Source organism: Brachycentrus maculatus, unplaced genomic scaffold (genome assembly GCF_059751285.1).
Source record: "Brachycentrus maculatus isolate JH-2025_06_01 unplaced genomic scaffold, ASM5975128v1 h1tg000315l, whole genome shotgun sequence".
Lineage (NCBI taxonomy): Eukaryota > Metazoa > Arthropoda > Insecta > Trichoptera > Brachycentridae > Brachycentrus > Brachycentrus maculatus.
The window spans coordinates 3,355,492-3,369,118 of NW_028281064.1; the positions used below are offsets into that span (position 1 = coordinate 3,355,492).

Sequence of the window (13,627 nt, forward strand, 5' to 3'; positions counted from 1 at the left end):
GTGAAACGTGCAGCGGTTGGAAAAATACAATTACAACAGTAATAATAAATAATTTGACCAGTTAAATTTACATAATTAAATATACATAGATACAAAAATACATATATTTTTTTTTCGGAAATAATATGTAAACGTATAAATGTTTGTATTTGTTTAAAAATTTCGCTCACTCCTTTCAAGAACGTCATAAATAAAAAATTGACAATTTTCAGTTGTGCATGTTTTTGGAATGTCCAGAAAATCTACTATATTCCAGCGAAAGAGGCATATTTTTAACTTAATATTTACCTGCTACAGGGCAGAAAGTGTTGTTTTTGCATTTTGAAGAATATGTATTGTTGAGTTATTTTTTCAAATATACTAAATATTTTTTAAATGGAGAAAAAACCTTTAGGTTTTACCTTAAAAGATCTGTTATTAAAAATAAATTGTATTATATATATATATATATATATATATATATATATATATATATATATATATATATATATATATATATATATATATATATATATATATATATATATATATATATATATATATATATATAATACAATTTATTTTTAATAAATTGTATTATATTTTTAAACTTTAAAAACGTTCTCCTGAAAAATCACGTTTTTTTATTTATGATGTTCTTGAAAGGAGTGAGCGATTTGTTAAATGCATGTAAAATATTTACCTTAATAATTGTACCAAACTTAGAGGTACCAAAATTACAATACAGAATATGTACATATGTTGTAAATATAAAATGTATTTGTAACTATGTCATATTGATATTCAAATTAGATATCTAAGTATTTCAGCCAAGACTAAGCATAAATAGGTAAAATATACTAATATAATGAGTAATCCTTTTTTTACATTGGATCCGCCCCAAGGTATTATATTTTACAATATCTACCCCAGATGTAATGTGTTAAGGTGACAAACAAATCTAAATTCATGACAAGTTAATTTTAAAGAATTTAATAATCATATTTCTCCAATTTGTGTAAGTTTGGTCCAAAGATATCTATCTACGTCTCTGAAGATCATTTTTTAAACAGAATCTATATTCAATGAAAGTAGATAAATGAAAAATATATTAAATTTTTTGCTTTACATTTATTTAAATATAGATGCAGTTTTTCTCAATATGTATTAGGTTAATTTAACATCAGATTTATATAAAAGTACTAATTACCAGTAAAGGAGTTTGTGGGGCGACTATTGACCCAAATCGTCCAAACATTGAACATGCCCCCAGCATAGAAGCTCTCAGCGGAGTGGGGAATAGTTCCGTTGTGTAAACATAAAGTACTGTAAAGGCAATCGTAATACTGAACTTTCCAAAGAGGTACAAACAAAGCTGCAACCATGTTACATCTGTAAAAGATACAGTTAATTGAAATTAATTTCACTGTAAGTTCGATAGAGCAGTTCTCTAATCAACAGGCGGCTCAAAACTAAGATACTCCGAAAACAAAATAATCTTTAGAACGAAAAATTTAGGAAACAGTATGTTTTTTAACAGAGTTGTCAAATATTTGTTTTTAATATAATTAGCTAATTATATCACACATCAACAAATTAGAATTAAACTATTAGACTTATTTGACCCTTATTGTGACAAGGGTGCATCTAATAGTGTATTGGATAATGTACTGTTTTTTTATATATTTATTGTAATGTATATGAAAATTACAAATGGCAATGCTAAGTAAATTAGAATTATAGCGAAGAAAGAATGCAAAATATTAATTAATTATTAAGTGGCCCTGTAGTGAATCAATTTCAGGATCTGATGAGTGATTTATGTTTCATTTAAAAACAATAATTATATTTTCTTTAAGCAATGCTAGTTTACTATCTTTAGAATATGTTACATTGTCCTTTAACTTATAAAAATACAAGAATAAACACAAAGTTATGTAAAAAATGATGAAGTAGAAAATATATAAAATGACAGTGACATGCTGCAAACAAAGATGGCTGTGATGAATAGTAATTCAACCTGTACATAGATGTCAGGCAAAACGGTTTACATAATTGTTCCCAGTGGTTTTGGAGAGTTTCGCGTATTAACATATAAAACTATTTGAATAAATACAGTAAATTTGGTTCTTACCTAAAGGAACAAATATATAGGCGAAGCAAGCAACTCCACTTGCCAACAAAGACACAAAGAGACACAATCTTCTTCCGTATCTGTCCACTACAAAATAATACACAGCATATGCGGGGATCTCTATTAGTGAAACCAAAACAAAGTTGATGTACATGTCACCGGCGATGGAAACGGAACTTAACGACAATCCAAAATACACAAAAGTGCAAGTAATCCACCAAAGGGAACAACAGAACACTCTAATCATCAAAATCTTTGATCGAAACACTAGGTTAAACACACTTTTTTGTTTGACATTACTTTGGTTTTCATTCTCATCGTTGACATTGTTATATTCCACACTGTGGTAAAGTGTTTTGAGGGATTTATCAGATAACGTTATCCCGTTGAATGCTGCTGCTTTCTTGAGGGCTTTCTCAGCCGCCTTGTAGTTTCCTTTGGACAGAAGCCATCGAACGCTTTCTGGCAGGAGCCATTGGTAGGAAAGGAAAAGGAAGGAAGGAATGTAGATCACACGCAAGAGTGTTCTCCAGTAAGGGAACAGCCAGGCTATTAGTCCTAGATACACTTCTCCGAAGGCGTAGGAATAACTGATCAGAGAGCTGGCCAACGTTCGGTACTTGGGACCAACATATTCCACACCTGAAAGACAAAGTAAAAACAAATATATGTAACAACATTTTGAGTTTGTCCAAATACATATGTACTTGTTTACAAATTTGGATTATCTCCAATAATAGGAGTTATTTTTTATATTTTTTTGACATCTCAACATAGATGAAGAAGAATATGGAAGTCTGGGCATTTACGGGGCTTACAACCGTCATAGGGTGGTTTAATCACTTTACACATATCGCTCACTCCTTTCAAGAACATCATAAATCAAAATTTGACAATTTTCAGTTGTGCATGTTTTCGGAATGCCCAGAAAATGTACTATATCACAGCAAAAGAGGCATATTTTTAACTTAATATTTACCCGCTACAGGGCAGAATGTGTTGTTTTTTTCATTTTGAAGAAAAGGTATTGTTTAATTATTTTTTTTAATATACCAAATATTTTTCAAAGGGAGAAAAAACCATCAGGTTTTACCTAAAAAGATCTGTTGCACAGTAAAAAGTTCAATGAGAGGCTTGATATTTATTATTAATACATTGTGTAATATTTTAAAACATTAAAAACGTTCTCCTGAAAAATCAAGTTTTTTGATTTATGACGTTTTTGAAAGGAGTGAGCGATATGTAACGTGTAACATTCACCAATTCTACCCATGATTGACAACCACACTACTTAAATACATGGAAGTTCTATATATCGTAGTCATACAGGAGAAAGTGACCAAGTGCAGTTTTCACAAAAACGTGATCATTGACTATTTGATACCTTACTAGCTTTATATTGCCCTGAAAAAATCCCAAAGCGATTTTGTACTTGGAAGTAAGATATATTGACTTGTTAAAAATTACTTACTGCATTGATGTTTTTTTTCTTAGGAAGCAAAAGTGACTTAAATGGCCCTCCTGAACATTTTTTTAGTTTTGTTAGTTGGTCACTTTCTCCTGTACGACTACGATATGTATATGACCCAATTTCGAAGCATTGTATGTGAATCACTATAATTTTTAATAGAGACATCTAGGGTCTTCTTCTTCAAAACGGCATTTGCAAATAGGGGAGTCATAAAATTTGGTTAACCTTTTCAATGCCGGAAGGAATGGCTGTGCCCAGCAGGCCATGATTTTTTCAACAAAAATGTGAAAGCTTTTAGAAAGATGACTGTTACTATGATAATATCGGTAAATTGTAATATTTTAGTATTTCTTGATTTTTGAAATAGATGTCTTTATATATTCTAATTAAAAACAATGCAATTGGATTTGATATTGGCTTGCGACAAGCCAATATCAAATCAAGCCAAGCCAATATCAATCTCAAAGGAGCGCTCATTTTGTATGGCCGGCCTGGCGAGCATGGAATTGAAGAGCGCGTTAACACGCTCGTAGCGCCGAACCGGTCAAATGGAAATGTTGACAAACATGACGAATACTTACATTTTTATAATTTCATATATAAGTATCATCTCACCCATGATGAAGCCTGCCCCGTAAATTCCAGCTCCCCCCATTCCATCGAGGAACTCCATGCTGAGGTAGCTCCAGTAGTCGGTAGTAAAAGATCGCACGGCACCAGCCAACGCACTGAGGAATACTCCGGTAACGAGACCAGAACGACGGCCAAACTTATCAGAAATAAAGCCGGAAAGAGGGAGCCCAAACAATTGGCCCACATTATTCATCGTCCCAACCAATGTGCGCTTCCATTCATCGCATCCGAAGTCAAACTGGAAATTCAAACACACAACATTAACACGTTGACTGCCAATTACATTGTAGATTGCGTTCTTTGCTAGATGCCGACTACGAGTTATCTCGTACTGTGTTACTTGCCATATTCGTGCAGCTATGATAAAATTCCTAGTATATCAGTACTAATATAGATAGATGGCTTCTGGGAAGATAATAAAAAATCAATGCTGGCTTACATGAACAGAAAATATATAAATAAATGAACAGAAAATATAATTAAAAATATTTTATTCAAAATCAAGAATAATATTTTTATTGTTTGTGAAATTGGCTTTGACTGGAATTGGGAAAATTTCCATGGCAGTCAAAGTGTTAATATCTTTCCTCTAACACTCCTTCTTATGGGTCCTGTTTTGTTCCTTAATAAGATGGACCACAAGATTTTTATGATGGAGACCTTGGGAGAACAAAAGAGGTGTCAGATGATCCCAAAAGAGATAGTCGGTGCGACGACATAGTCGCTGTGGGGGGTAAAAACTGTCTGGGAACCGACCGGAGGAAATGAAAAAAAGGGGAAGAGGCTGATATCCAGCAGTGGAGGTCAGAGGTCTCATGAAGAAGAACACTTATTTAACCCTAGATTACTAAGCTATTCTACGAGTGACATTGTTACTAAATATCCTAAAAAAATATGACAGTACTAAACATTCTAAAAAATTATGACAGTAATAAATACCATAATAAAAAACTTTTATTATTTTAGAAGTACAGTGGAACCTCTCATAACGAGCATAATTCTTTCCAGGATTTTACTCATTAAGTGGAACATTTTTTTTGTTTTGACGGGCGCGAAAGTCCTGGCTTACAAGTTAATGTCGTGAAAAAGGGACACTGGCCCTTTCTCTGTTACTCGTTATGTGAAATGTCACTTTTTAAGGGAGCAATTTTAAAACATTTTTTTGATATTTTTTCATTATGCAAATTACTCGTTATGAGAGGTTCACTGTAATAGTAACATGCTTTGGGTTGAAGAGTTCACATAGGTAATAATAATTTAAAAAAAATAAGGTACATTGGGAAGACACTGTAAAGCAGGGGTCATGGGAATGTTGTTTTTTCCAGGAATCATCATTTTGCTATCGTAATTTTTACGATAGTTTAGTATTCTACGATAAACACTGTCGGTAAGAGTTTCTCCAACTTTTTTAACTTGCAAACCGCTGAGAATATGAGAAACTCTTGGCAGACCAGTAACAATAAATAATTTTTGTAGTTTTTTGTAGAGTAGTGGTTTTATATCGCTCACTCCTTTCAAGAACGTCATAAATCAAAATACTTGATTTTTCAGGAGAACGTTTTTAAAGTTTAAAAATATAATACAATGTTTTAAAAATAAATATCAAGCCAATTACTGAACTTTTTACTGTGCAACAGATCTTTTTAGGTAAAACCTGAAGTTTATTTCTCCATTTGAAAAATATTTAGTATATTTAAAAAAATAGTTAAACAATACCTTTTCTTCAAAATGCAAAAACAACACTTTCTGCCCTGTAGCGGGTAAATATCATGTTAAAAATATGCCTCTTTTGCTGGGATATAGTACATTTTCTGAGCATTCCGAAAACATGCATAACTGAAAATTGACAATTTTTTATTTATGACGTTCTTGAAAGGAGTGAGCGATATGTGTTATCTTGCCTGTATACAATGATTGAGTTAATACCGCATTGATCCATTTGGGGTTGAAAAAATGTAAATATTAGATAAATACTATAAACAATTTATACATTCATACTTGACCCAATTATTATTATCTATTTTTAATCATAAACAATTTAAAAATTTGGAGCAGTATCTGTCTCTTGATAATGTATACAAACATATGTAACATGTTCTATTATTGTATTAACAGAGACACATGAATGCCTACAACAGAAGAAATACATAGTTTTCAATGTGTGTAACACTGCAAGCTCCCTAGACCAGAGATGGCGAACTAGGGACACATGTGAGAAATTATCTAACCCGCTTGAACTTTTAGATTTGATATTTAATTAAAATTTTCATTTAATAAAATATAAAAATACGCCATCTTGGAAAGGTCTTTTTGCCTCGAAATTTCCAAAAAAAATTGATAAATCTAAGCCATAAAGTAAAATAGTGCCCAGCGTTAACGGTACTTTTTACTATATGCTATTCCCATGACAGCATTTGGAAAACTAATCAAAACGTCTAACCAACATCACAAATATAATGCAAGTAACATAGCGTGGACTTTTATCACAGTTATAATATGTACCTGCAAGTAACAGCCTTTATTTGTTATTGTTTTACTTACTTAAACTATGTGATCCGTAAATGGTATAATTTTTTTAAACCCACTTGCGAAAAAAGTTCCCCATCCCTGCCCTAGACTAACCAACCTAAACCTCTAACCTAACCTAATCTAACTAGCTGAGGTATGAAGCAGAGTCGCCAGCCAGTGCCTGCGTAGTGTAGCCAGCACTGCGTGTGCCACAGACTAACCAACTTGAGCATTTTACATCTTACATCCATATGCAAGCACTGGGTAATATTTTTTTAAACCCTTATCCGCACCCGATGGTGCATAGGGCACTGCATCATATAAACGCAGTGTTATCTTGATCATTAACACATGAAGGAAAGGTGATCAGCCCTCCGCTTCAGGAGCCAGTCCAGGGTAATATTCAATAAATATTATAGTGAAAAATGACTTATATTTATTTGACCCCCCCCTGGGAATCAAACCCGGAAACTCCAGTACGGTAGCCCAGGGTGCTGACCATTACACTACGAAGGCGGACAAATACTTTATATAATTATTTGGGTGTATTGATTAATAAATGAATTTAAAAATATGGTAATTTACCTCGCTAACAATGGTGTTGGTGTCATTATATACCCAAGTCTCGCAAGCTTCAATTTTTTCTCTGTTGAATAGTTCCGCTGGGCAGCTGGAGTTGGCATCTTTTCCCTTATGAAAATCAAGTCCAGCTTGGTCCGATTTCTTGCTTCGGTTTGAGAGTGATGATGCATTGCTAGGTGCGTATCTCGCACATTGGTCAAACTTATTACCTTTCCAAGGAACCGCATTCTTTAGCCAGGGAGGGTCTAAGACTACTCCTACACGGGGGTCACATTCTCGGATAGCGCATCTAAAAAAAACAAACAAAAAAATTACTGGACAATAAAGGAATCTTACAAAAGTACTGTTACTAGCCAAATATTAGGTACATAACAAATATTTTAGTATGTATCTTTAAACCCGTCTTATTCTAATCCTTTACTGTGAATTTACATTTAAAAGCTTTCAATATACCTGTCACTGCCAATCTAAATAAATACAAAATTACAAATCCGTCACCAAATTTTCTAGAAGTACCCCGGTGTAGGTAGTGAAAGGGATTAGTATTTAGTTCAATTATTCAGCTAGATCCGATTCCGATCCGACATTGGCTGGTACACAGACGCCCACAACCCCGACCAGCACAGCAGACAGACACGGAACAGTGCAAAGACATTTACAGAGAATGGTCAGTCATCGCATTTCCACTCAATCATTATTTTTTACATTGTTTCACATTTTTTCAATAAATTTCGCAACATAGTTTTAAAAAAAATTGCTTTGGAAGAGCAGATCTGTCAGTAAGCCTAGATGCTTCTGTATCAGATCTGGGCATGCGGTGGGATAGCTTTCAATATATTCTAATCCTTCTCCCAACCCAATGGTGAAAAGGGCACTGCATTTTGATGTAGTGTATTCTTGATCGCTAATTACACAAAGGCAATGTTATTAGTCCTGTGTTTAAGGTAACAGTACTGGATGAAATTAAATGAACATTAGTGTAAAATTAATAACTTAATCTCCAGCTTCGTACTTACTTAAATTTTAAATAAAAATTGGTAGATACTACCAAAAAGTGACTGCCGAATCAATTCATGAAATGACTTCAGTTATTCTGCAGACAGACTGATAAATAAATATTTATTGAGGTAGAACGACATCTTATTTTACTGACATGTTTTGAAAGATTAAGCTACAATTTTTTTAATTAAAATGCCTTTCTAACTAAATAAGCCGAAAGCTTTTGGACATAACTACATAGTTGCATACATGTATTCAATGAATGATATTAATAAACAAAAACGAGATAAGAATTCGACTGATTTACAAGTACAACGGCATTGTATAGTGGATTTACTTCACCATAAATATTAATTATGATGTATTGGGGCTATAGATAATTGGTTGTAATAATCTAAAAATTGATATTGATTATGTAAATGTCATTTTTGTCTGTCTCTCAAATATATTTAATGCACAATCTACGCTTAAAATCTTATTTTTATGAGGATGTCCAGTGCTTCTTAATGTTTTTTTCCAAAAACGTGGAAAAATAGAGTTAAAAATTGAAAAATTACTTTCGATTCTAACCGTTCCACGTCTCATGTTTACAATCACATGGTTTCTTCATGAATTCATGTAGCATTTGCTTGTGACACTTTACAAAAACGTCCTTGTTCTCGTTGTTGTTCAGCTACACCACGATGAACGTCCCAAAATAATAAATAAGGGTTTGTGGGTCTGAATAGTAAGTATCATTGCAAATCCATGCACAATTTGAAGGTAAACATTTTGAGTGAGTCCAAATACTTGATCCCAAATATGGGTTCCTCCCATTTATGAACAAGTATTTGAACAAGCTCAAATTGTAGTGAATTATCAATAAATCTGATGGTTAATAGTTAATTAAACAAATAAAATTAAACCTGATATGAAAATTAGCAGCGAAATAAATATATATATAAAACATGTGTGCAACCCATCATTACATATGGGATTGAATGCAGAACAGACGCTGAAATAACAAAAAAGAGTGTCAGAAAATAAATTCTAAGGAGCATATTTGACAAATGTCTACGAGATAGAATAAGGAACACTATGAAAAGAGAAATATGTGAGATCAAAGATGGTTGGGAAAGGAAGAAAACGGTGTGAGAATGTGAGGAGAATGGAACCATCCAGACTCCCACACATTGCACTGCACAGCCAACGTCAAGATAGACAACTCCGGGGCAGACCACCAAAGAGATGGATTGGATCTGACATTTGTCAGATGCCTACGAGATAGAATAAGGAACACTATGATAAGAGAAATATGCGAGATCGAAGATGGTGTTAGGTGGGTAAAGCATCGAAGAAAACGGTATGCAAATGTGATCAGAATTGAACCATCCAGACTCCCCCACATTGCACTGCACAGCCAACCTCAAGATAACAACTCCGGGGCAGACCACCAAAGAGATGAATTGACAGCTGGGAATCGACATTGAAGGAGACTTCATTCATTCAAACCCTTGTCCACACCCCAATGGTGCATAGGGCACTGCACCATATAAACACAGTGTTATCTTGATGAACACATGAAGGCAAGGTGATCAGCCTTCCGCTTCAGGTACCAGTCCAAGGTAATATTGAATAAATATAAGAGTGAAAAAATCACTTATATTTATTTGACCCCCCCTGGGAATCGAACCCGGGACCTCCAGTACGGTGAACGAGTACGATTACACTACAGAGGCGGACTAATCCCTCTTAAAGGCCATAAGATCTACGCCAATAATAAAAATAACAAAATATTGAAAAAAGGCTCACCTATGAGGAGATTCGTTGACTGTGAACACATAACTCAGGCCATAACAGGCACATATAGCGAGAGGGATTATGATCAGAATGATATTTAGCAGCTGATATTTTCCAAAGTTTCCCAACTCTTCTAGAATATTGTCTAACTGTGTCGACACACACTCCACCGAAGGCTTCTTTTTGAGTTCACTCATTTTACTAAGATTTGATTCAATATTCAATACTTGTATTGATTAAGAATATCACAGATATTAATTAAGTACTTTTTATCACTATTCACCAAATGCCTTTAATTCTAATAATACTGTTGTTTTCAAAACAGTTTTTTTTATGAAGTATTATTATTCATTTCACTGAAAATTCGCAACTCTCCGAAATCGCCATTCTGAAAAAATAAAAAATAATTATAATTTATAATACTATTTTTTGATATCTCATCAAAGATGAAGAAGAATATGGAAGTCTGGGCATTTACGGGGCTTACGACCGTCATAGGCCGTTAAGTGATCACTTTACACACGTGTAACATTCACCAATTCTACCCATTATTGACAACCACACTACTCAAATTCTTGGAAGTTCTATATATATGAACCAATTTAGAAACCTTGTTCCTGAATCACTAGAACTTCACTAGAGACATCTATTGGTGAGATGTAAAGAAGCTTTTTATTAAGCAGAAACTCTTATATTATTATGTGAGATCCGAATCCTGGATTATAATCACACACATGAGAAACGCCAGAAAATACCATTTTCATTTTTATTATTAAGCTTATAATTTGACCAGATAATTTATTTACAACATTTTGAGTGTGTCCAAACACTTGTTCACAAAATCTGGATTATCTCCAATTACAGGACTTGTTTTCATATGAAAATAACTCCTGTAATTGGAGATAATCCAGATTTTGTGAACAAGTATTTGGACACACTCAAAATGTTGTAAATAATTTATAACATTTTCGGTGTGTCTTAATCCTAGTTCACAAATCTGGGTTTCTCCAGTTGGGAGTTATTTTTACATTTTTGACATCTCAACATAATATATTTAAAAAAAAGTCAATAATAGAAAAGTATTTAATAAATTATATTTAATAATATTATTACATGCTTCAAATTCAAAGCAAAACATTTGATTTTTTTCCCGTATGTAAAGAAATATTAAGATTTAACGGTCTAAGGGTGTACACTCAAATATACAATTCAGTACGCGACCAGCTGCGTCAGTAGCCACACGTGTTGTCCACGCACATTTTTTTTTAGAATTTTTTTTTTGAAAATATTTTTTAAAAAAAATTTTAACTCCTTACCTTTTAATAATTAATTTCTTTTCAAAACCATGTATTTATTTCAGGAATATTTAAAAAAAAAAACTTTTTTCAATTTAAAAACGGTGTTTTAAGCAAAAAAAATATTCTTACCCTTATGGGGACCAAATGGCGCATAGGGCACTGTAGCGTATTGACGCAGTGTTATCTTGAACTTAACTCACATGAAGGCAAGGTGATCAAGCATGCGCTTTAGGGACCAGACCAGGGTAATATTAAATAAAAATTGGAGTGTAAAATCACTAATATTTGTTTCAACCGGGGGGGGGCAGGAAATTGAACCCGGGACCTCCAGCACGATGGCTAAACATGCTAACCACGGGCTCGGAGAGCAAACAATTCAATCACGTCAAATGTTACCTGGGTTTAAAGAAAATTAAGCTGCGGGCTATCGATTATCCCGCCATAAACATTGGTAATCTGAACGGCCTAAAAAACGGGTGATTTTGTGACGTGAAGTCTTGTGACTTGAATATAAAAACGTATTTTAATTCTACGAATTAATTTACGATCAAGGCCACTCTATGTATGTATGTAAATAACCGATACAACCATGACAATACAACCGTTTACATTTAAAGATGACCCCTAGAGACCGAAGCTTTGGAAAATACAAAAACACGGAATTAATTACCCATAAAACTGATCGAAAAATGCCATATCGCTCACTCCTTTCAACAGCGCCACATATCAAAAAACTTGATTTTTCAGGAGATCGTTTTTAAACTTCAAAAATATAATAAAACGTGTTAAAAATAAATATCATCCCACTTATTGAACTTTTTACTGTGCAACAGATCTTTTTAGGTAAAACCTGAAGGTTTTTTCTCTATTTGAAAAATATTAAGTACATTGAAAAAAATAATTAAACAATACCTTTTCTTCAAAATACAAAAACAACACATTCTGCCCTGTAGCGGGTATATATTAAATTTAAAATATGCCGCTTTTGCTGGGATGTAGTACATTTTCTGAGCATTCTGAAAACACGCATAACTGAAAATTTACGATTTTTTATATATGACGTTGTTGAAAGGAGTGAGTGATATATATATACAGCAAAACCTCGATATAACAGACTAATCGGGGGGAGAGGGTGTCCGTTAAAACCTACATAACATATCTTCAAAAGTTTTTTGAAGAAATGAACACTATATTAAGATAAAATATAATTCACTATATACGAATAAATAGTTATTAAATTTATAATTGTGATTATCATGGCCGCTAAAATTTTTGTACATGCGGCGACACTGGAATTTAAGCATGTATGGCAGTATTAACAGCACGTTTTTAATTTTTTTTCATTTGACCGGATTTTTGTTCGTTAAATCTAAAGTTCGTTAAATAGAGGTCCGTTATATCGAGATTTTACTGTAATACAACTCTAAAGCAAATAAAATTTTTAAAAAATCCATTAAAAAACGTAAATTATTTTTGAAACCTTGATGTAAATATGTAATTATTAGCATTAAAATGTTTTTTGATATCTCAACATAGATGAAGAAGAATATGGAAATCTGGGCATTTACGGGGCTTACGACCGTCATAGGTTGGTTTTTAAGTGATCACTTTACACACGTGTAACATTTAACAATTCTACCCATGATTGACAACCACACTACTCAAATTCTTGTAACTTATATGTAACCTTTTATGTTGTTCAAATTCGAAACATAGTGCTTGAATTCACTAGAATTTCACTAGAGACATCTATGGTGAGATGAAAAAACTTTTTTTTATTGAGAAGAAACTCTTTCATTAGAATCCTGGATTATAATTACACACATGAGAAACGCTGGAAAATATCATTTTTTATACTAGCTTATTATTTGACCATACTCATACTTAAAGTGACCATACGCCCCGTTTTGATCGGGACCGTCCCGTTTTTAGATGGCCTGAACAACATTTTTTTTTCATATTTATACTATTTATTCCTCTTATTTTCTTTATCGACATTCCTTTTCTTTTTATTAATACACAAAAAAAACTATGAAAAAGTACTTGTTTTTTTTTTACATATCGCTCACTCCTTTCAAGAACGTCATAAATCAAAAATCGTCAATTTTCAGCTGTGCGTGTTTTCGGAATGCCCAGAAAATTTACTAAATCCCAGCAAAAGAGGCATATTTTTAACTTAATATTTACCCGCTACAGGGCAGAAAATGTTGTTTTTGCATTTTGAAGAAAAGGTATTACTTATTT

General features: G+C 33.0%; 1 protein-coding gene across 2 annotated transcripts in view; it reads right to left on the reverse strand.

Annotated features, from left to right (window-relative positions):
• LOC148304504 (solute carrier family 22 member 21-like) overlaps positions 1-13,627 on the reverse strand; it is a 28,580-nt gene that overhangs the window by 1,591 nt on the left and 13,362 nt on the right. For both annotated transcript variants that reach the window (XM_088268172.1, XM_088268171.1), the window contains exons 2-6: positions 10,098-10,473; positions 7,311-7,596; positions 4,200-4,455; positions 2,114-2,755; positions 1,190-1,371 (exon numbers count right to left, since the gene is read on the reverse strand). In XM_088268172.1, coding sequence (XP_088124298.1) covers positions 1,190-1,371; positions 2,114-2,755; positions 4,200-4,455; positions 7,311-7,596; positions 10,098-10,282 — 1,551 coding nt within the window. In that variant the 5' untranslated portion in view covers positions 10,283-10,473. The remainder of the gene's footprint in view (positions 1-1,189; positions 1,372-2,113; positions 2,756-4,199; positions 4,456-7,310; positions 7,597-10,097; positions 10,474-13,627) is intronic.